Source organism: Rhinatrema bivittatum, chromosome 10 (genome assembly GCF_901001135.1).
Source record: "Rhinatrema bivittatum chromosome 10, aRhiBiv1.1, whole genome shotgun sequence".
In the NCBI taxonomy this organism is placed as follows: Eukaryota; Metazoa; Chordata; class Amphibia; order Gymnophiona; family Rhinatrematidae; genus Rhinatrema; species Rhinatrema bivittatum.
Genome location: NC_042624.1, coordinates 42,505,080 through 42,529,210, shown reverse-complemented (window position 1 = coordinate 42,529,210; position 24,131 = coordinate 42,505,080). Strand labels below are relative to the sequence as shown.

Sequence of the window (24,131 nt, the reverse complement as noted above, 5' to 3'; positions counted from 1 at the left end):
TAATTGAATTTGAAATGTTATGTTGAGAGGTGCGATGTTGTGTAAGGCCTTATGTATCATCATTAAAGATTTGAACTGGATCCTGTATTTAATCGGAAGCCAGTGGAGATGGTGGAGAATTGGGGTGATATGATCTCTTTTTTTGGCATTTGATAGAATTCTTGCAGAGGCATTCAGGGCCATCTGAAGTGGTTTGATGGTGCATGCTGGTAGGCCTAGGAGGAGGGAGTTACAGTAATCTTAAAACCTGGCTCTTTAGCCAAGCTTTTCCAGGACCATGATCATCATTTTTTCCCCTCCAACCAGCAAGAACATATCTTCTTCACAAACCCCCATTTTCCATACCACTACCTACTTCGGTATCTAATCTCTTGCTGCAGGACACTTGAGACTTTCTCACTTATACGTTATAATTTTTATGCTCAATAAGACCTGTCAACTTAATTGTTTAAGTCTTTTTTTTTTTTTCTCCTTTATCTTTTGGTCATCAATATTACAACGTTATTGTTAAATTTTGAACTTATGTACACTGTTCCAAGTTTCATAACCTTGTTCTATGTAATGCCTTTTGGCAATTTTCATGTTCTGTTTCAATGTAAACCGATGTGATCTTTATTTCATATAGGAACACCGGTATATAAAAATCTAAAAATAAATAAATAAATAATCCAGCTTTGGGAGTATGATGGCTTGTAAGACCATGCGGAAGTCTCTGTAAAGGAGGAGAGATTTGAGTTTCTTTAATGTTTGAAGTTTAAAGAAACATTCTTTTGTTGTGTTGTTGACGAATTTGTTGAGGCAGAGTTTGCTGTCTAAGATGACTCCCAGGTCTCTAACTTGTTGCGTGGTGGAGAGCCCTGCGGTGTCCGGATGTTGGTTAGTGGTAGAAAGTGGGGAGGGGGTATAGTGTTCCGGTGCTATGATGAGGATTTCAGTTTTGTTTTTGTTTAGAACCAAGTTGATGCTGGTGAGTAGATTGTTGATAGCTAACAGACATTTATTCCAGAATGATATGGCTTTGTGTAGGGAATCTTCTATAGGGATGAGGATTTGAATATCATCCGCGTATAGGTAATGTCTTAGCTTAAGGTTAGTAAGAAGTTGACAGAGTGGGAGCAGATAAATATTGAAAAGGGTCGGGGAGAGGGATGATCCTTGTGGTACCCCCCTTTTGGATTCGATGGTGTGGGACTCTTTGTTATTTATCTTGACCTTGTATGATCTGTTCTCCAAAAACGATTTGAACCAGTTAAAAGCTACTCCTGTAATACCGATGTCTATTAGGCGTTGCAAGAGGCATGAGTGGTTAACAGTATCAAACGCTGATGAGAGATCCAGGAGAGCGAGGAGGCAAGGTTGGCCCTTTTCTAGGTTGAAAATGATAGTGTCTGATAATGATGTTAATAATGATTCGGTATTCATAGTCTTACGAAAGCCAAATTGGTTTGAGGTGAGGATATTGTTTTCGTCAAGATATTCTGTAAGTTGTTTGTTAACAACTTTCTCCATAACTTTGGCAATCAAAGGGAGGTTTGCTATGGGTCTAAAGTTAGCTGGGTCTGAGGTGGGTAAGTTGGGTTTTTTGAGGAGCGGCTTGAGCATGGCTAACTTGAGTTGGTTCGGGACATGTCCTTGGTTGAAAGAGCAGTTAATAATGTCTGCTAAAGGTTTGGCTATGGTGTTGGTGATAAGACTCAGTTTGTTGGATGGAATATGGTCTGATGGATGGGAGGATGGTTTTATCTTCTTGAGAATGTTCTCTATTTCTAGAGTGGATGTGAGCTCAAAAGTGTTGAGCACTGTTAGTGAAGTGTTGTGTTGATTGACATTTGGGTGTGATGGTTGTTGATCTGTTGGGAGTGGTGGTTGTTGAGTGGTTGAGAGTGGTGTTTGTTGAGCGGGTGAACTTGAAGATTGAATAAAATCCTGCTGTTATTGAAGACTGGCCTGGTGTTTGTGAAGCCATCTATCTAGGCTTGAAACGGCCTACCAGTGAGCGTGGTGGAGGCCAGCTCATGAACAGAGTCTGGGCATACTTGGGACTGATATGGAGAAGAGTGGTAGGAAAATGATTGAAGAATCAGGTAAAAGACATAGGGTGGGGAGAAGAGAACTGATGTTTGATTGTGTGTGGGTGTTTTATCTAACCAAAGCGGATTAATCTCAACTGGGCAGTCTGAAAGGGTCAATTTAGTCTTTTTCTGTCATTATTTACTATGTTACTATCAGATCAGTTTTTGGCCAAGGCTAAGCACCTAGATCTTTGGCTGAAAAGTTTTCTAAATCTAGGCCACCAAAATTTGGCCACCTAGATTAAATGGCCACCTAAATTTGACACATTCCAAGAGCCCCTCCTTCCCTGTTGAAAGATCATCTCACTCCCCCCTATTGCAGTTGGAGAATGATCCTACATTAACCCCCCCCCCCCAAAGAAAGGTCCCTGGCCTCCAGCAGTACTGACTGTACTACAGGATGTCACCTAGCAAAAGGGGTGCCATTCAGTTTAGGTCAGTGGTGCTGGGAGGTAGATTGTCCCCCTCCTGTTCACAAACAGGAAGACCCTTTGGAATCGGAAGGTGAGATTCTGGAGGCCTGGGTAGGTCCTGGGATTTTATTTTGGGGGGGAGAGCGTGCCATGCAATAATTTTGCTAGGAAGTAGGGGATGCCAATCATGTCATGGAAGGGGTGTTATATCAGGGTTGGTGGTGGTGAGGGGGTGTGTCATTTTGCAGCACCAGGTGTGGAGGATTGTGGCACTACGGAGGGGTGATGTTACGGTATTGGTTTTCAGGAGGGAGATCACAGCTTCTATGAATTTGTTGAATCAAAAAAATGTAATGAAAGATGCTAGCGTTCTGAATTATAGCTGCTACCTGACTCAGACAAGGTTCACTGAAGTGTAAGGACAGGGACTGCGGAAACTGGAACTGGTTTACAGCTTACTTCTCAATTACCATGCCTAGCTTATTCCTTAAAGTTCAAATGTATTTTTCTTGAGACTCTATGGCATGAAAAATGAAGGCATACTTGCTGAGCAAAATTTGTTTTTGTCTGTTTTATTATGATGGTATATCTGTGAGCTGCCTAAGATTTTGGATAGTGGAGCATACAAATGTTTTTAAATAAATATCAAAATCAAAATGTGTTTGGTTACATCCTTCATGAGAAAAAGCTACGAATTACAAATCCATCCATCTGTCCCACTGCTACTGGAGAAATAGAAGATGTTTTTCCACCCAGTTTGCCCATTTGTGTTTATCTACTTTGCTATCACAGGTCTTACTCGATCTGTGATCTTCTCCCTCCCTTTGTGCCTGTCCCATGCATGCTTGAACTCTGCCATGCTTTATTACATTTATTTATTAATTGCCTGTTAAAAATGGCCAAAATGATGTCCATTAAAATAAAAAAACAACATAAAACAAATATTTAAAACAATTAACATAAAAATAATACATTTCTTCAATTATTAGCCACTCACAAACCACCAATACTTCTGATAAGGCCCATTAATATCAGCAGAGGTTGACATACAAACTTTCCTCTTAAATATAACCCCTACAAAATGCCCCTTATCAAAATCAACTAAAAATTGCAGACATGATCCATGTTTTCAGCTTTTTCCGGAATAACTTTAGATCAGTTTCTGCCCTTTTATCAACCAGAAGACTGTTCCATAAAATTGGAACAGAAAGTGAAAAAGACCTATTAAATAATTTTGAAGGGCCCCAATCATTTGAGCTGGCACCAATTGCAGTAGATGTTTACCCATGAACGTTAATTTATTGTTATCTCATGTTAAACTATTTTTTAAATGCGGAGAGCCCTTTTTCCTTAAAAAGTTAAAAGCTAATGTTAAATTTACAGCTTGCCTTGTAATAGCAGCAGTACTGCTGGTGTCTCTGCTACAACCCCTGCTGCCACATTCTGAATAACCTGTAACCTCCTAATTGTTTTACTTGGCAATCCCAAATACATTGCATTACAGTAATCTATTTAATTCAAAATTAAGGCATACACCACTGCCCGTAATGCTTGCAAATCTAGATAAGGCTTTGTTTTACCATTGTCAATTTCCAGAAGGTATTCTTTGCGACTAGCGCAATCTGTTTTTCCAAAGTCAATTTTTCATCCAATTTTACCCCTAGTGACCTAACTTCCTCTTTATACACTAACTCTACATTACCCAGTCTAGACCATTTCTCAGTTCCTTCCTTCCCCAATTGCAAAAGCTCTGTCTTTGTTGCGTTCAAAACCAATCTATTTTCCATCAACCAATTCCTTACCTCTTGTAAACAATCATTCACCTGCACCATAGCATCATTCTAATTGCTTCCCAAATTAGCCACAATTTGAATGTCATCTGCATAAATATACGCATTAAATCCAAAAGCTGGAATACTTTTTACCAGTGGTGCCATGAATACATGAATACATTTTTGGCTTCTACCACATTTACTGGAAATCTATTCCAGGTATCCATCACCCCTTGAGTGAATAATAGAAGAGCAATCTATTGATCAGGAATAGGCAACCTCTGAGTTCTGTGGTCATAGCCTACTCAGGTTTTCAGGATATCCCTAATGAATATGGATGAGATACATTTGCATTCAATTGAAGCAGTGTCCATGCAAATCTCTCTCATCCATATTCATTAGGGATATCCTGAAAATCCAGGTGGACTGGTGTCCATAGGAATTGGAGGTTGCCTACCCCTGCAATTGATATGGATAATACTTGCTACTGACAAAATCAAATACTTTGGTTGGTTATTCCTTTAATTAGAATTACTAGATCAAATAACAGAATACATTCTTTAGAATAAGCAGTCATTGATGCAATATGAAATTATAAAAGTACATTACCTGAGCTACCAAGAAGCCTGAGAGTATTTACCCTGTGCAGATGTACTAAGCAATTTTCCTATAAACCAAAGAAGTAAAAACCCTTGAGTACATCTGGCCCCCCATCTGAAACATAACCTGCCTTTGGAAGACTAGACTAAATTCATTTAACGACAAGTTCTACTTTATAATCACGTTATGTGCAGATTTAACATCACTGGATGCAAGCTTGAAGCTTTTTAAGAGCTCATTCCCGTTGCCTGCGACTGTGCTGTGACTAGGAAAGTAGTTTCTGCATCTGTAACTTCAAAGCTAGTTCCTATTGGCTGTAGCTTTGAAGATGCATCATTGAGATCCATGTGTTCAGAGACAAAAAATGTGGGAAGGGCACTAAAAAGTCAAGAGCCTGAATAGACTTTAAGCACCTAAAACATTATTGCAACTCTTTAGTTTCATTACATACTGTATGTATCCAGCATAAATGTCCCTGAAAAGGTCACCTTTTCAAGAAAGAATGTAAAGAGTATGAATGTCATATTATGGCTATCTCCACACTTTCTCACTAGATGCATCAACAGATCTAGGGCTGAGGGCATAATAGAGCCACCAACTCTAGTCAATGCTCCGAAGTGCAGAAAAAATGTAAAACAACTTTGCTACTGGTATTCAGCTTTAAAGCTGAATTTCCTTAGGGGCAGATATAAGGGAAACTTGCATACTTAGAAGAACTGGATTCCAGAGCCCAATGTTTAGATAAGGAATACAAATATACATTTCTAAAGGCACTGTAAAATACTATAAATGAGAGATATTCTAGTGTTATGTCTTTTTAAGGACCTGGTAAATTTAAATGAACATTAACGATATGGAATATTCAACGCGGGACAGAAAGCAGAGCTTCATCATGGTGAACACGGGCAGAATCCAATTAAAAAAAAATGGCCAAACATCAATCCTATTATCTCAACAAAGGATTGTTCTATAGATGCAGAAAGATTCAGCTCCAGACTGAGCCCGGTTGACTTGATGAGTTATCAAGACTTTGTAATGTGATCCTTTTTTTTTTAGGCTTCAAGGGCATAGTTGACTTTTTCTTTTGGTGGTGGCTCCATGATTTAAACTCTGTGACAGGAATTATTCCCTACTGATAAACTGAGAATATAAGATTACCTGCTTCTTTCTCTGTGTGTGCTTTAAACATTTATTTATTTTACAAGTTGTTTTCAACTAAGGCACACTGCACATTTCCCTAAAATAGTTCTCATTGTCATTTTCTTCCCCTTTGCTTCTTCTGTACTTGGCAGACTTTTAACACTATATTGTGCGATGTTCAAATAAAGCTTTTATTTTATTTCAAATTGGACTCACCAGCTTTGCTAAGCATGCACAATGATTTCTTCCGATTTAATGTGACAGATCCAAGAATGTCAGTAATGGAGCTGTTCACATGCTTTGCTTGTGAGTTCTCCACAGCATTTCAGCTCCATGAGTTAATGAGAGTATTGTTTTACTGTACCTATACAGCAAAGCCCTTAATTTCCTGCAGCAAGAGTATGAACATTCCCCTCTACAGCAATTATTTGGCATATTTGCATTAATTTGAATAAAAAACTGAAGGCATTTTGAGTTATAATGTTTCTAAACTGACACCCATTATCCAACTTACAACACCTGTTTTGACTTTAAGATGCCTGTGTGTCCCCCACCAGGCACACATTGTTTATTTATTTGATTTATATTCTGCCTTTCAGACATTTCAAAGCAGATTACATTCAAGTACTGTAGGTAATTCCCCATTTCCAGAGAGCTCACAATCTCACCCATAGATTCATCAAAATGCTATAAATATAGCAGAAGTAGTGCCTGCGCTACAAAAGGAGGCGTGGTTAGGCTAATTTCCGCCACGCTTGATTCATTTATCGCAGCGCTCGCTGATTAATCCATCGCAGGTGCACCTTTTTGCAAATGCCAGTTTGGGTTGGGGGGGGGGGAGGGAAAGAAAGAGAGAGAGAGAGACTCTGTAGAAACCAATATGTAAGCTTGCTATTTATACTACTGTAAGGGGGGGGGGTGTAGGGGAGTGTATCAAGCTAGGTAGAGAGTACACTGTACAAATCAACTCCTCTTTTATTTTTCATCATTCCAAATGACAAAAATTCTTCACTGATGTCAACTCTGTCGTTTGTACCTGTGACTTTGTATGTAAAACTGCCCCCAAAAACCTACCCCACCCCCAAACCTCACCCTGAGTTAATAGTGCCCCTTCTTACAGTGGGTATAAATAGTAAAGTTACATATTGGTCTCTCTCCCCCCCGCCCCCCCGAACCAGCATTTGCGATAAAAACCTTTTTGGTCATTAACACACAGCTAACGCAGGCCCAATGCTCAGAAAAAGGTGTGGTTATTTCCGGCATTAAAATCTGCACTACTCTATGACATTTGATGCTAGGAGCTGCTCATTACCATTAACTTCACCCACTTACATAGCAAACGTGACATTTGCAAACTAACCCATGTTGTGCTATTTAGCACGCGTGTTACAGCATTATTGCGTGTGTTAGGGCCTTAAATGGCCCAGTACATTTGTAGCTGAGGCAATGGTGGATGAAGTGACTTGCCCAAGGTCACAAGGAGCAGCAGTGATGTTCTCAGCCTGCTGCTCTGAGCACGAGGCTACGCCTCCACGCCATGAGACCTGGCAGAATGACATCAGCAGGCAGAGGACCAAGCATTTCCTCTCCTTAGTGTCCTGTGGGCATGCCTTGGCACGCTCCTCTTCAGACTAAAAAAATAATGCTTTAAAAAGTGACTTTTTACAGGGCTATATATTTTACTAAATTCCAGGTTATTTTGGAGAAAATAGGATATCACACCCTGGTGCTGGAACCAATCCTTCATTTATAACATTGTTCTTATAGGACGATCGGTTTCGACTTAACAATGTTTCAACTTATGACACAGTTTTCAGGAATAACGGTGTCTTAGGTCTCAAGGCTTCCTGTAATATCAATTTGTATTTTACTTTATACAAATAATAATGTTTTCTGATATTTCTTGTGTCTGGTTAATTTGTTTGGGGGGGGGGGGGGAATTTACTGACCAGTGTTGGAAAAATATAAGGGGGATTACAGAATGGGAGGGGAGGAAAAAGGAATCATAGGATACCAGGGGCCCTGCTCTATAGTATAAATACCATACCGGGAATTACCACAAAATGTACAGTGATTATACCATTTCTTTTTCATTGCAATATATTTATAGATTATATCCAAACTTCTTAAAAGTCTAGCAGTAATTTACTGCTGGACAGATTTTATTTAAAAATGTTTGTAACCAGAGGCATAAATATGCAGAAAAAAAAGGCTTGGTTGAGTTTTTCCAATTACTGAGCAAGTTAATATCCTCCTAGTCATTTTAGCAGAGCAAACAGCAGGAACAGGCCACAGTAGATTGCAGGATTCTGAAAGAAAACAAGAGAAGTACATCAGTTGACATAAGACATGAAGCTGCTGCTATGTCAGGATATTTATATCAATATTGACTGCCAATGAATTACCAAAAAAAAAAAAAAGCAAGGTATCTTTTTTTTCTCTGTTGACAAGCAGGGCTGAATTAGCCATGACATGTGGGTGACGTCATATGACCGGGCTGAGCAGACCCTTCTCTCTAGCTCAATAGAGTTTAACTCTACTGTGCACTCATGAGAACCCCTCCAGCCTCTGTCCGCACAGCTGTACGAACGGTTCCCCTCTCGCTCCACTTTTTGTGCTTTTTATGATCCTCCCACCTTTCTCTCTGCCTTGCTGCACTTGCAGCTCCCACTACAGCACGTTTCAGGGCTAGCCAAGAAAAAATATAAAGAATATCCTCGCTGCTTGCTTTGCTCATCTCAACAAGAGTTACTGACTATACCATCCTCTTGTGAGATCAAACTGGAGACAATTAGGGAATCCAGTTTCTCCTACCTCATTCTAAGCATCTGGAATTCTATGCTATTTGCTCTGTGACTAGGGAAGGACTTTCTTGCTTTTTTTTTTTTTTTTTTTGTAATTCATTGGCAGACAATATTTAGGCTCTTAAGTAGAAAGCTTAAATCCAGAACCTCCAGGGTAGCATTCTCTAAAATGCTCCCCGTTCCACGTGCAGGTCACCAGAGGCTGGCAGAGCTCCGGAGTCTCAATGCGTGGATGAGACGATGGTGCATGGAAGAGGGATTCAGTTTTGTTAGGAACTGGGGAACCTTTTGGGGAAGGGGGAGTCTCTTCCGAAGGGATGGGCTGCACCTTAACCAGGGTGGAACCAGACTGCTGGCGCTAATCTTTAAAAAGGAGATAGAGCAGCTTTTAAACTAGAACAAAGGGGAAAGCCGACAGTCACTCAGCAGCGCATGGTTCGGAGAGAGGTATCTTCAAAGGATACTAATGATGCATTAGAATTAGGCATCCCGACAGTGAGGTTCCAATAATTAGAAAAGTAGTCCAAGTGCCTGTAACTAAAAACTCACCTGAGCTAAAAAATTCTAACTTATCCCTATCAATTAAAAAGCAGAATGAAAATACAAACAAAAAACAAACTTTGAAATGTTTGTATGCTAATGCCAGAAGTCTAGGAAGTAAGATGGGAGAATTAGAATGTATAGCAGTGAATGATGACATAGACTTAATTGGCATCTCAGAGACATGGCGGAAAGAGGATAACCAATGGGACAGTGCTATACCGGGGTACAAATTATATCGCAATGACAGAGAGGAGCACCCGGGAGGAGGTGTGGCGCTTTATGTCCGGGATGGCATAGAGTCCAACAGGATAAACATCCTGCATGAAACTAAATACAAAATTGAATCTTTATGGGTAGAAATCCTTTGTGTGTCGGGGAAGACTACAGTGATAGGGGTATACTACCATCCACCTGGTCAAGATGGTGAGACTGACAGTGAAATGCTAAGAGAAATTAGGGAAGCTAACCAAATTGGTAGTGCGGTAATAATGGGAGACTTCAATTACCCCAATATTGACTGGGTAAATGTATCATCGGGACACGCTAGAGAGATAACGTTCCTGGATGGAATAAATGATAGCTTTATGGAGCAATTGGTTCAGGAACCGACGAGAGAAGGAGCAATTTTAGATCTAATTTTCAGTGGAGCACAGGACTTGGTGAGAGAGGTAACGTGGTGGGGCCACTTGGCAATAGTGATCATAATATGATCAAATTTGATTTAATGACTAGAAGAGGAACAGTGTGCAAATCCAAGGCTCTCATGCTAAACTTTCAAAAGGGAAACTTTGATAAAATGAGAAAAATTGTTAGAAAAAAACTGAAAGGAGCAGCTACAAAGGTAAAAAGTGTGCAAGAGGCATGGTCATTGTTAAAAAAAATACCATCCTAGAAGCACAGTCCAGATGTATTCCACACATTAAAAAAGGTGGAAAGTAGGCAAAACGATTAACGGCATGGTTAAAAGGGGAGGTGAAAGAAGCTATTTTAGCCAAAGATCTTCATTCAAAAATTGGAAGAAGGATCCAACAGAAGAAAATAGGATATTAGGATAATGCATAAGTGTTGGCTAGTTAAATGTAAGACATTGATAATTCAGGCTAAGAGAGAATATGAAAAGAATATGGCCATAGACTGGAAGAGGAACAGTATGCAAATCCAAGGCTCTTGTGCTAAACTTTCAAAAGGGAAACTTTGATATAATGAGAAAAATTGTTAGAAAAAAACTGAAAGGAGCAGCTACAAAAGTAAAAAATGTCCAAGAGGCGTGGTCATTGTTAAAAAATACCATTCTAGAAGCACAGTCCAGATGTATTCCACACATTAAGAAAGGTGGAAAGAAGGCAAAACAATTACCGGCATGGTTAAAAGGGGAGGTGAAAGAAGCTATTTTAGCCTAAAGATCTTCATTCAAAAATTGGAAGATGGATCCAACAGAATAGGATAAAGCATAAACGTTGGCAAGTTAAATGTAAGACATTGATAAGACAGGCTAAGAGAGAATTTGAAAAGAAGTTGGCTGTAGAGGCAAAAACTCACAGTAAAAACTTTTTTAAATATATCCGAAGCAGAAAGCCTGTGAGGGAGTCAGTTGGACCGTTAGATGATGGTGCTATGCAAATCAGAAAAAGAGGAGGCATTAGGGGCGGGATTCACAGTTTTGTGAAGCCCTATCGCACGGCTTTAACTACACCTTTTTCATTTGTGTTAGGCCATGCGGGGCTTTATCGCACTTTGTGATATTTTCGCAAATGTCATTTTTAGTAGTTGTAAGCTCCTGGACAGCCAGCCTAGCTATCAGGGCCCTCCTACAACCAGAGAGAGAAAGACAGAGATAGAGATGGAGTTTCTACCTGGGTACAAAATAAGATATCAATCACACAAAAACCCACTACACACCACTCGTGTATTCCAGTACACCACTATGTAAACAACAAACCAACCAACTATTGTACTGGTATAAGCTATAAAGCACCTTATTACCGAACAAACTTTTGTTAGACTTTTGTTGACCCCTTATGAGAAACGAGATGGTTTGCTCTATGCCTACTCGTGAATAGAGGGTCTAACAAAAGTTTGTTTGGTAATAAGGTGCTTTATAGCTTATACCAGTACAATAGTTGGGTGGTTTGTTGTTTCTACCTGGGTAACATCAAGCTAGGTTGAGAGAACACTGCACAAATCTCATCTTTGGCTCAGTTTCCTCACTCCGAAGGTCATCAAATCTTCACAAGAGAGCCCACTTCTGTTCGTACGTCTCTCTTTGAATGTCAAAGTGGCCCCTAACCCCTATACTAATACCTAAACCTCACCTCGAGTAACTAGGTGGGCCTCCTATAGACATATACATACCTATCTAGTATGAGGGCATTATAATTTATTTAATTTTAATTAGTGAAAAAAGTGATTGTAATTATCAGTACAAGGAGACCTCAGAGATGGGGAGAGAAAAGGAGGAGGATCCAGAATGGGGTGAATAGAAAGGGGGAGGAGTGTGAGAAAGAAACAGGACTACAGATAGGAAAGGTGAGAGATTGGGAAGATTAGAAATCTGGGATGGGGAAAAGGAAAGAGAGAGAGGAAGATTATTGGATTGAGGAAGGGGAGGAGGGAGTAATAAGGGTTGGGGTGTGGGTTCCAGGAACCGGGGAAGGGAGGAGATAGGTAAAATGGAAGGAAGGGGGGTTCCAGGAAATGAAGGATAGAATCCAAGATCAAGGGAAGGATGATCTGAAATTGCAATGGTGGGGAGGAGAGGCGGGAGGTCCTGCTTTCCTTGCATCCCCTTTATAACATCCCACTCAATATGTCATACACATATGCACAAACACTTGATACCAATCCCTTCTCTTGCAAACACATGAAAACTGCCTCCCTTGTTCCCCTCTCTCTCACACACTGACAGACCCTCCCCAGCTGATCGCCATCTCATTCCCCAGTCTCTCTTCCCTCCCTCCAATGATCTCTACTCAGCCCCTCATAATCTCCCCAAAATGATCCCCCTTTGCTCAGTCGCCTACAGGCTCAATCCCCCTCCTGTCCTGTTCCCTGCATGCTGCATGGGGGGAGGGGGGGGGGACTTGATCAGGAAGAGGTCTATTCTCTGCTAAATGAGATTCAGCATAGCTGAAAGGTAGAAAATCTTGAGCCAGCCTGCTGCCCCCCAGATTTTTACCACCCTAGATACAGGCTTAGTGTGCCTTTGGCAGATCCAGGCCTGTTTACAATAGCTCTCGGCGAGGGATGCCAACGGAAACAACGACAGCCAAAGCAATAACCACAGGTCTCACCAAAGCCAGGCCTCAGTATTTGATGATTCTGCAGTCTCAGGGCCCAGATTCTCCGGTTGAAGGCAGGATCCAATGGTTCCTGACCAAATGGATGTCTATTACCAGGGACCACTGGGGCCTCTAGATTATGGTACGTGATTACCGCTTGCGTTTTTTCTCACACCTGGTGTTTGTCCCATCATCCAGTTTTCAATCCAGGCCCATCTCATGGTTAGCTATGCTCAGAGCTGGAATTGCTCTGCCTACAGGTGACAGAGTTGGTCCCATCACAGAAGCATGACCAGGGGTTTTACTCCCAGTACGTACTTATCACGGAGAGGTCAGGAGGTTTCCTTCTACAGGAGAAATTAAAGATGAAGGCATTCTCTCCTTCATTCAGCAGGGGGATTGGATGTACGCCCTTGACCTGAAAGAAGCTTATACCCTAATTCCAATCCACAAAACCCATCAGAAGTATCATCATTTCATTGTGAACGAATCCCACTATCAATACAAGATCCTCTCATCGGCCCCAAGGGTCTTCATAAAGTATTTTGTGGTGGTAGCAGCATTCCTCCACCAAGGGATTTATGTATTTCCATAACTGGACAATTGGCTTCTCTTGGGACCATTTCGGGAATCAGTTCTCCATGCCTGGAACAGAAACAATGACTTCCTCCAGTCCTTGGATTATGTCATCAACTTCCCCAAGTCCACTCTGGTTCCAACCCAGTGGATCAAATATATTGCAGCCTGGATAGACTCCCTGCAGGAGACTGCATTCCTGTTATGGCTTTCAGACTGAGATCTCTGGCCTCCAGTTTGTCACTTTGCTCGCAAGCCATGGCCCATGCCATCCTAGTGTTGAGTTTGAGGCATGGTCGTTGTGGCAATGACTCCTCCCACGGGGAGGGGCCCCATGGGGAACCACAATGATAGGCTGGACTGTGTAGTAAGAGGACACAGAAGCTTTATTGTACAGTAACGGTGCTGTCCGAGGAGCGGACAGTGCTTGTAGACTCGGAGTACCTCTGTAATGAATTCCAACTTGACACAGGATATTCAGGTGTTGAGTAGCTCTCACTCTGGCTGAGAGATGTAGGTCCGGTAGTGGTCCGCAAAGCGGGATAACCCAAGAACCCGGTCCCAGCAGTATGGCTGATGTAGACAGATCCGGTAGTGGTCCGCAAGCAGAGTACGCTGAGAATCTGGTAGGGTGAAGCAGATAGAGAGTCTGAAGAGCTGAAATACTCACAGGGTTGGTAGCTGTAGTCACCGTGGTTACTTGCAAGGTGAAGGACCCGAGGTCCGTGGTGCAGGATACCCAGGAGAGAGTAGGCCCTCGAGGGGCGAGTACCTAAGGTCATCCGGCAGGACACCTGGAGAAAGAACAGACAAGACCCCCGAGAAGCGGGTGTCCTGGGTGGGTAGAGCGAGGCAAACCCCGGAGGGTGGATAGAAGCAGAAGGGCCCCCAAGGAACAGGTTCCCAGAGCTTCCTGGAATCAGCGAATTACCCTGGAGGGTAGTAGGAGGTGTTCCAAGTGGGCAGCTTGGAAGCGGTCAGAATTAGCTGGACTGTAATCCTTGCTAACTCGTAGCACTTTTGGTGAGTGGAGGCTAAGTACCCGGAGGTAGTGACGTCATGCGATGGGGCCGCCCCTGAGGTTCCCACCATGATGCATTCAAAGGAGCGGGTAGCGTGTGCGCACCCAAGGAGGCCTCAGGAGAAAACATGGCGAATGCAATCGTCCATGCCAGTCTGGGGATGCCGAAGAGGTCGGCAAACAGCAGCGGAGGCAGCCATCTTTCCCAGAGGAGAGGAGAGAGGTAGAAAAGAGGTAAGGCAGAGAGTGTACAGCCGTCTGCGACTGACGGACTCAACACCTAGTGGTTCTGGGTCACATGACTGAGATGCGGTGCCTTTCATGCATGAGGTCTCTTCAGTGGGTCCTCTGCCAGCAGTGGCATCAGTTGACTCAACCCCCCTTGAAACCGATCTGGCTAACCCAGTTGATGAAGTTCTCCCTCTGGTAGTGGATGAAATTTAGAGTGGGGATTCCCACTGCAACCTTTATCATACCAGGTCATAGTAAACACTGATGCTTTCACCAAAGGCTGGGGAGCACATACCGGGATGCTGTGCTCTCAAGAGACATGGTCTAGGGTGGAGCAGCAACTTCACATCCATTTGCTGGCATTGATGGCCATTCTGAATGCTCTCATAAGAACATAAGGTTTACCATACTAGGTCAGACCAAAGGTCCATCAAGCCCAGTATTCTGCTTCCAACAGTGGCCAGTCCAGGTCACAAGGTAGGACCCTAAAAGGTTGATAAATTCCATGTTGCTTATTTCAGTGATAAGCAATGAATTTCCCTAAGTCCACCTTAATAATGGTTTATGGACTTTTCCTCCAGGAACCTGTCTAAACCTTTTTTAACCCACATACATGATCAGCTTTCATCACATCCTCTGGCAATGAATTCCAGAGCTGACGTCACCGACGTCAGAAAGCACGCCAAGAGGGGGGATTTAAATTTGCAGAGAGGAAACCGGAGGCAGCTGTGTGACCAGCACGCTGGCTTGCTGCCGATCTGCCTGACCTGCCTAAAGAACCACTGAAGGCTCCTGTGAATTTCTCTCTCTCCCTCTCCTGTTCCATCTCCCTGTCTCTCCCGAGGGGTCTCCCTGTTTTACCTTGCTTGACCGGTTCTTCTTCTTTTCTCTTTCTCTTGTGTTTCCCTTACAGACACTGTATCGCATCGCCCTCGAGGACCCCGGAAGTGCCGCAGCACTCCTCCCCCTTGGCTGACGCTGCTGACGTCACCGACGTCAGAAAGCGCACCAAGAGGGGGATTTAAATGTGCAGAGAGGAACCGGAGGCGCTGTGCGCCGGCGTCCACACCAAAGGGGCGCAACAAAGGGGCATGCCCCTTTGTACAACCTTGAGAAACCAAGAACGACCACACAAGCCAAAACCCATCAAATTGCAACATGGACAAGGAAGGTGAAGTGCCATCTGCTTGAACAAAGGTAAATATGAAAATAATTATTTAAAGAACAAAAGTAGATATATAACAAAAGAGACAAAGAAAACCTCACATAATAACCTTATACAGATAAAAAGGTCCCCTATCTCAAATAACTCTGCCATAAACAACCTATTTATGTTAACATTTCTCTTAGTAAATGCACAATCAGTCGCAAAAAATTCCCAATTATCACGGATTTACTGTACGACAATAAACCAAACCGTTGCAATAACTGAATCATGGTTAAAAAAATCAGACTTAGTCCTAAAAAATCAAATAGCACATAGAAATTACGAGGTGTTTTCAGTCCCTAGAATAAATAAGCGTGGAGGTGGACTCTTACTAATTATTGAAAAAACTTTTAAATGTAAACCAATACCAATAACACCCCCACCAAATCATGAAATTGCCATTTTTGATACTAACAATATGCAAATATGCCTTATCTACTGCCCACCAAGCCTCCTAGAATTAAATATCTCACCACTAATTGAGTTCCTTACAACACACTTAAACATCTCTAAACCTACCATAGTACTAGGAGATTTTAATCTTCACATGGACGTCCACCCATTATCAAACACATGCCAACACTAATAGATGCTATGACTGCATTAGGCTTCTCACTAATAACAGACAAATCAACACATTAAAGCTGGACACTCCCTGGATCTCACCTTCATCAACCACAACTGTTTAGAACACTGTAAAACTGATTACACGCAAATTCCCTGGTCAGACCACTTCCTTATTCATTCCAACGTATAATTCCTTAAACCTCAAATCAAACAAAATTATAAACCCGTAGAATTTAAATATCATCCACCTTTCAATATTGAAAAACTAAACGACAAATTAGAGGAAAAACTAACAGATACTGACTACAACAACTGCAGTTCTGCTACGGAACAGAGTCTAACCAAAAAAAATAGCTGATGAAATAAACCCCATCAAATCAATACGTAAAAAAGAAGCAATACATAATAATCCCTGGCACAACGAAAAAGTAAAAGATGCAAAAAGGACTCTCAGATCAATGGAAAAAAGATGGAGAAAACACAAAACAACCGATACCCTAACCAAATACAGAAAACATCTAGCTTTTTACAAACAACTAATCCTTAATGTTAAGAAAGAATACTACAGCAATAAAATAGAAAAATTTGCTAACAATCCAAGAACCTTATTCTCAATAGTATCAAATCTCACCAATGACAAACAAGAATCACCACAAAATCTACCAGAATCAAAATGTAACGAAATTGCCAGATTTGTCAGTGACAAAATTACTAACTTAAGAAATAAACTTCCAAATATTAACAATCAAGAAATTAAAATGCAAAAAAGAGACGTTAACCAATGGTATTCATTTATTGAGATATCTGAGATGGAAGTGGAATACATGCTAAAAAAACATAAACTCGGCTCCACACAAAATCGACTCAATACCAACATTTGAACTTAAGAAAACAGCTAACACAGTCTCCCCTACATTAGCTAAGATCATAAACCTATCCCTTGAAGAAGGAACTATGCCAGATATGCTAAAAGGGGCAATTATAAAACCAATCATAAAGAAAAAAAACAGTGACCCCATGATCCTGAACAACTACCGACCAGTCTCAAATCTTCCCTTAATAGCTAAACTAATAGAAAAAACAGTACAGAAACAGCTAGCTGAACACCTAGATAATAATAACATACTATATCCATCTCAACATGGATTTCGAAAGCACTACAGCACTGAGACACTACTTCTCTCACTAACAGATAACATTCTAAGAGGTTTTGATAGCGGTAAACATTACATTCTAATAATGCTAGACTTATCAGTAGCCTTCGACACAGTAAACCATAAAATACTACTAAAAAGACTAGAAGAAATAGGATTACACAGCAAAACAATAAAATGGTTTAGTTCATATCTAAATAATAGGTTCTTTCAAGTTCAGATCAACAACGTATTTTCAAAAATAGTCAATCTCAAAACAGGAGTATCGCAGGCATCAGCCCTGTCTGCAACCCTCTTTAACATATACATGCTGCCCTTATGTCATCTGCTAGCAGGTCTAGGAATCATACATTACATTTATACAGACGATATTCAACTAATCTTACCAATCGAGGACACACTAGAGAAAACGTTAAACTTAGCTAACATGTACCTAGACATTATAAAACAACTGCTAAACCGAATGGAACTTGTGATTAATATTGAAAAAACAGAATTTCTAGACTTAGAATGGAAAAATATTGAAATCATCCAAACTCCAATAATCCTCAAAGACAACCAGAAAATTGAACTAGCAGAAAAAGTACGAAACTTTAGAATAATAATGGACCCAGAAATCAATCTAAAACAGCACATATTGCTAAAAGTAAAAGAAGGCTATGCAAAACTCATGGTACTCAGAAAACTAAAACCACTACTAACACTAACTGATTTCAGAACAGTACTTCAAGCACTAGTTTTCTCCAGCATGGACTACTGTAATGTCCTTTTATTAGGACTCCCGAATTCAACATTAAGGCCACTTCAAATACTTCAAAACACAGCAGCTAGATTACTAACCGGAAAAAGGAGGAGGGACCATATAACCAAAACCCTGGCAGAATTACATTGGTTACCTATTGAATACAGAATTAAATACAAGGCCCTATGTACCATACATAAACTAATACATGATGAAAAATTGGACTGGCTAAACACAGCATTGCGAGTGCATGTCCCACACAGAAATCTTCGATCGGCAAATAAAGCACTCCTAACCATTCCCTCAGTAAAAACAGCGAGACTAACTCAAGTGAGAGAAAGGGCCTTATCTTTAGCAGGCCCTACACTTTGGATCACAAAGCCTCTAGAGATCAGATTGCAAAGAGATCTCAAAACCTTTAAGAAAAGTTTTAAAACACGGCTTTTTAAACAAGCATTTTATAAAGAGACTGGAGAATGAAAATATACAGGAATAGGCAGAAGAACACCAGCACACAGCACTATTCTAAGAATGTGCATTTTAATAATCTATGAACTCTACCTCACAATAAACGTAATTGTAAACACTATAAATATGATTTTTACCCGTGAACAGTACCTTACAGGTACACTTGGTCATGACCTACTTCACTAAACAATTGATTGTCTAACGATTTATTGTAACTGAACCTTTTGTGGCACCTGTTAGAATGTACTATAGTAGCGCTTCTCAACTGGTGTGTGTCGCGACACACCAGTGTGTCGCCAAGCACCGGCAGGTGTGTCGCGTGCTCTCAGTCTCTCCCGCTACTCTTCCTTCCCTGCTGCCGTTGCCACCCGGCTATCAGTACGTTCAAGCCCAGTGGGAACGGCAGCAGTGATAGAAGAAGCAGTGTGGCACCTGCGGCTGGCCTTTTCTTCTTCCCGCGCCCCCCCCCCCCTGTGACCCAGAACAGGAAGTGATACGCGGTGCGCGGGAAGGAGAAAGAGCCGTGCTGCATGGAAAAATAGCAGCGGCGGCAACAGCATCGCCCCCCGAGCAATCGAAGCAGCCGGTAATCGGGAAAAGAGACAGCAGCATGAGCCTCCCGCGGCCGATGGGATTCTTCTTTCTTGGCCTGCAGGGGCTGGAGGAAGAGGCTGCTGCAGCTACTATTTGTGCTCGGTGGGGAAGAGGAAGTGAGTGAGAGAGAGAGAAGCAGCCAGCCAGCCTGTGTGTGATTGAGAGAAACTGGTCAGAGAGCTGATATGTGTGTGTATATGTGAGAGACAATGAAAGTGACTGCTCAGGGAGATGACAGATGTGTATGTGAGAGTGTGAAACATTAGTCAGGGAGGTGACTGATGTGTGTGTGTGTGAGAGAGAGAAAAAGCATGGAAGTGAGAAATCTGGGTATGTGAGAAATCATGGGCATAAGAAGCCTGGTGTTGGGTGGGGGGGGGGGTGAAAGAAAGCATGGGAGTGAGAAACCTGATTATGTGAGAGAGAGCATGGGAGTGGGAAGCCTGTGTGTGTGTGTGTGTGTGCATGCATGAGAGAGAGAGACTGGTTGGTAAGGTGACGGTGTGTGTGAGAGAGAGAGTCTGATGTGTGTGTAACAGAGAGAAATTGATTAAGGGAATGAGAAGCCTGTGCATGTGAAGAGAGTGAGCATGGGAGGGAGAAGCCTGTGTATCTAAAAGAGAACATGGAAGCCTGTGTGTGTGTGTGTGTATGCATGAGAGAGATCAGGTGACGTGTGTGTGTGTGTGAGAGAGAGAAAGAAAGTGATTATGGGAATGAGAAGCCTGTGCATGTGGAGAGAGTGAGCATGGGAGTGAGAAACCTGGGTGTGTGTGTGAGACACAGCATGGGAGGGAGAAGCCTGTGTATTTAAAAGAGAACATGGGAGTGGGAAGCCTGTGTGTGTGTGTATGCATGAGAGAGATCAGGTGACGTGTGTGTGTGTGAGAGAGAAAGAAAGAAAGTGATTATGGGAATGAGAAGCCTGTGCATGTGGAGAGAACAAGCATGGGAGTGAGAGACTGGTGTGTGTGTGTGTGAGACAGAGAAAGTGATTATGAGAGTGAGAAGCCCATATATGTAAGTAGAATACGGGAATGGGAAGCCTGTGTGTGTATGGCATGAGAGAAACTGTTCAGGAAGGTGATTGGTGTGTGTGTCAGACTGTTTGGGAGATGATTGGTGTGTGAGAGACAGAAACTGGTCATGGGGGCATGACTGGTATGGTGTGTTTGTGAGAGACATGGGCACTAAGGAAGAGGACTATGAATATAGAACTTAGCTTCTACTGCTGCTTCTGGTGTGTGCCACAGCCTGCATGGAAGGGGAGTAGGAGAGCTGCTGGAGGGGTAAGTAAAGGTGGCTTTTAAAGTTTATTTTTCTTGATTGACTGCCATTTTAATTATTTAATATTATGTGATGTCTGCTTTTTTGAAATATTTTATTGGTGTTTGGAGAATGTTTAATAGTTTTTATGAGTTTTTAAATGTTGGATGTTATTCTGTTCATAGCTGTTTTGAAACATTTATTCTGCTTCTTAGTATAGTTTTACAATTATTTCTGTGTGGGGATCTATAGCTGCTTGCTAGTTCTGTTTTCCTAATAAGAGGTATATTGGTTTTTAGGGCCTGATTTAATATTTGTAGTGTTGCCTTTTCATAGATAGGTTTGCTCCTGTTTGAGTGTATTCTATAATACAGGTGTAACTGTGTGCGGATTAGTTTATGTGCATTACTGCAGATCCTGGGAGTATGTTAGGTCGGTTCTGTGTCTGTTACCGAGATGAGATATTTTACTAGCATGTAAGCATTTTGTATCAGTCTTATTTGTTGTGTTTTCTCAAGAGGACATGCATTGGTGGTAAACTGCTGTCTTTTCATAAATAGGGCTATTAAGCGTGGAAATAGAAGGAGCTTGAGTTGCTGTTACTGAGATGACACCAGAACCAGAATATCTTTTTTGTTGGGTGAGTTGTATGGGGAATGTCATAATTCTGCTTTACATCCATTATTGTGGTCAGGGGGGTTCCTGTGGATGCAAACTGTACTTTTACATCTAGCCCCGTGACGATCATGGGTCAGTGTGTCATGCATGTGAGAACCATCTGTCAGGTGTGTCCCGACAGAAAAAAGATTGAGAACCACTGTACTATAGTACGCATCCACCTACATTAATTTATGTGCCTACATGTAAACCGTTGCGATGGTATATAACTTAGCAACAGTACAGAAAAGAATTTAAATAAATAAATAAATAAATAATTATGCATTGAGTAAAAAATATTTTATCCTCTTTGTCTTAAATGTATTATCTTGTAACTTCATTGAATGTCCATTGTCTTTTAAAGAGTAAACAACCAATTTCATTTATCCGTTCCACTCCACTTGTTATTTTATAGACCTTTATCATATCTCCCCTCAGCCGTCTCTTCTCCAAACTGAAGACCCCTAGCCTTTCCTCATAGGAGAATTATTCCATCCCCTTTATCATTTTGATTGCCCTTCTTTGTACCTTTTTTAATTCTGCTGTATTTTTTGAGATGTGGTGACCATAACTGCACACAATATTCATGTTGCGGTCACAACATGGAGCAATACAAAGGCATTATGATATTCTCTGTTATTCTCCATTCCTTTCTTAATAACTCCTAGCATTCTATTTACTTTCTTGGCTGCCGCCACCCATTGAGCTAAGAATTCAACATATTATCCATGATGATATCCAGATCCTTTTTCTGGTTGGTGACTCCCAAGGAAGAATCCTGAATTGTGTAGCTATAATTTAGGTTGCTCTGCCCTACATGCATCACGTTGCATTTCTCCACATTCAATGTCATCTGCCATTTGGATGCCCAATTTCCCAATCTTGCAAGGTCCTCTTGCAATTTATCACAATCCTCTTGTGATTTAACAACTTTGAATAATTTTGTATCATCAGCAAATTTGATCTGACTCATTGTTCCCACTTTTAGGTGATTTATGAATATGTTAAAAAGCAGTAGTCCTAGTACAGATCCCTGGGGCACTCCACTATTCATGTTTCTCCACTGAGAAAATTGACCATGTATCCCTACATTCTGTTTTCTATCTTTTAACCAATTCTCAGTCCACAACAGAACATTGCCTCCTATCCCATGACTTTTTAATTTCCTCATGAGTCTCTCAAGAAAACGCTTTCTGAAAATCCAGATACACTATATCAACTGGCTCACCTTTATCCATCTTTATTCACACCTTCAAAAGAGGTGTTGCTCACGCAGGCTTTGGCTAGATGTTTCAGGAGAGACCATGAGCAGCTGATGCGCGGAATAGGAAATGTGTGCCCTTGGCCCTCAGTGAACCCGGAGAGGAGCTCCGAGGAAACGCCGAGGCTGGTGAGACGAATCCGTGTCTGGGTTGAGACGAAGCCCAAGCCCCTGCCGACCTGCATAGCCTCAGTGAGGCCAACCACGCAAGGTTGGTCTCTGAGTGGTCCTCCGACTACTCTAAGCCCTTTCGGACCTGCCGCTGGAAACGGCAAAGGCAGCAGGACGGACAGGAGAAAAGGGCAGACAAAGGATCTGGAACGTGAAGACAGAGAAGCTTGGGACGTGAAGACTCAGACGAGAAGCTTGGGACATGAAGACTCAGGATCAAGGTTCAGGAACAAAGTCAAGTACTGGGTTGAGGCTGCGATGTAGCAAGCCCTACACAGTCCACCACAGGGCGGGCCCACGGGACTGGTCGCAGACCTCGCTTGAGTGCGAGGCAGACTCCAGACGAATACTTGGAAGATGAAGCCGGAACATGGCGAAGATTCAGTAGAAGTCTGTACCAAAGGCGCGCTCTACACAGCCGCCCATGGCTGGTCACGGACCATGCTGAAATGGCACAGGTTCAGTCAGAGTCTTAGGCATGGATGGAGCAGCCACAAGAACATCCAAGGGCCGAGACAAGATTCAGGGTAGGGGACCAAGACAAAACCTGGCTTCAGGCATGAGACACAGGACCAAGACGAGCCTTGGCTTCAGGCGAGGATGACCCTCCGGATGCTTGTGCTGTGAACGAGAAGACAGGCCCATGCCACGAGGTGACGAGACACGATATGGCACACCAGAAGAGGTGTCGACGAGGAACCAAGGGTCTGGAAGCAGAAGCGGAGACGAAGCATCAGGAAGGAACATCAGGAATATCACGAAACATCAAGACAAGATGAGGGATAATCCAAAAGACACCAGGAACATGAAGAATGACGAGGGATCCCACGAAGAGCAGGAAATACCAGCAGGAGCGAAGATGAGAATTCCTTGCGAAGGTAACGAAGGACTGGAAGCTGGGCCCTTATATAGGGCTGAAGATCAGGAAACTCCAAGGGAGCAGTCCAGCTGGGGCCGGGGGCATATCCGGCCACGGGCCCTTTAAATCTGTGAAGGAGGCGCTACCCTCACCTTAGGAGACAGGATGAGGAAGTGCAGGACCTTGGATAGTGGCCCTGCACAGACGCTGAAGAGACAGAGCAGAGCTGGGCATCCTGCCACTTGAAGAGGACTTAGGGCGATTCCTGCTGCGAAGGTGAGGCCGGGGACTGTGGCCTCCGGGCCGCAAACTGAAGATAACATGGGCATTGGCTCTGGCCGCATTGAAGCCCCGAAGTCCGCGGCTCCCTGCCGCGGCGAAGAGAGGAACAGCTGACTATGGCTCCTGCCGCGAAGAACGGCGGTGGCTTCGTGCCGCAAAGGTAAGTGCCTGCTCATGGCTAGGCCCGCGAGCAGGAGCGCAGCAGTACCCCCTCCTCAAAGGGGTCCCCTCCCTTCCTTTGGGAGATCGAAAACCAGGCAAAAAGACATCTGGAACATCAATGGGTGCAGGCGCCTCCTGCAGATCGTAAGGAAACCCATTGGAATGTGAAACTTGAAATACGGAAACCAAACACTGGAGATGAAACTTTGGGCGCAGGCACCTCCTGCAGGTCATATGAACCCAGAAAACAAGTGCACTTGGAAGTCCAAAAGGTAAAAGCCAAGCAAGACA

At 42.5% G+C, this 24,131-nt stretch overlaps 1 protein-coding gene across 4 annotated transcripts in view; it reads right to left on the bottom strand.

The window, feature by feature from the left end:
• Positions 1-8,120: 8,120 nt before the first annotated feature.
• The window catches only part of LOC115099712 (putative defense protein Hdd11), a 108,324-nt gene continuing 92,313 nt past the window's right edge, over positions 8,121-24,131 (bottom strand). For all 4 annotated transcript variants that reach the window (XM_029617461.1, XM_029617463.1, XM_029617460.1 and 1 more), the window contains exon 6: positions 8,121-8,306. In XM_029617461.1, coding sequence (XP_029473321.1) covers positions 8,256-8,306 — 51 coding nt within the window. In that variant the 3' untranslated portion in view covers positions 8,121-8,255. The remainder of the gene's footprint in view (positions 8,307-24,131) is intronic.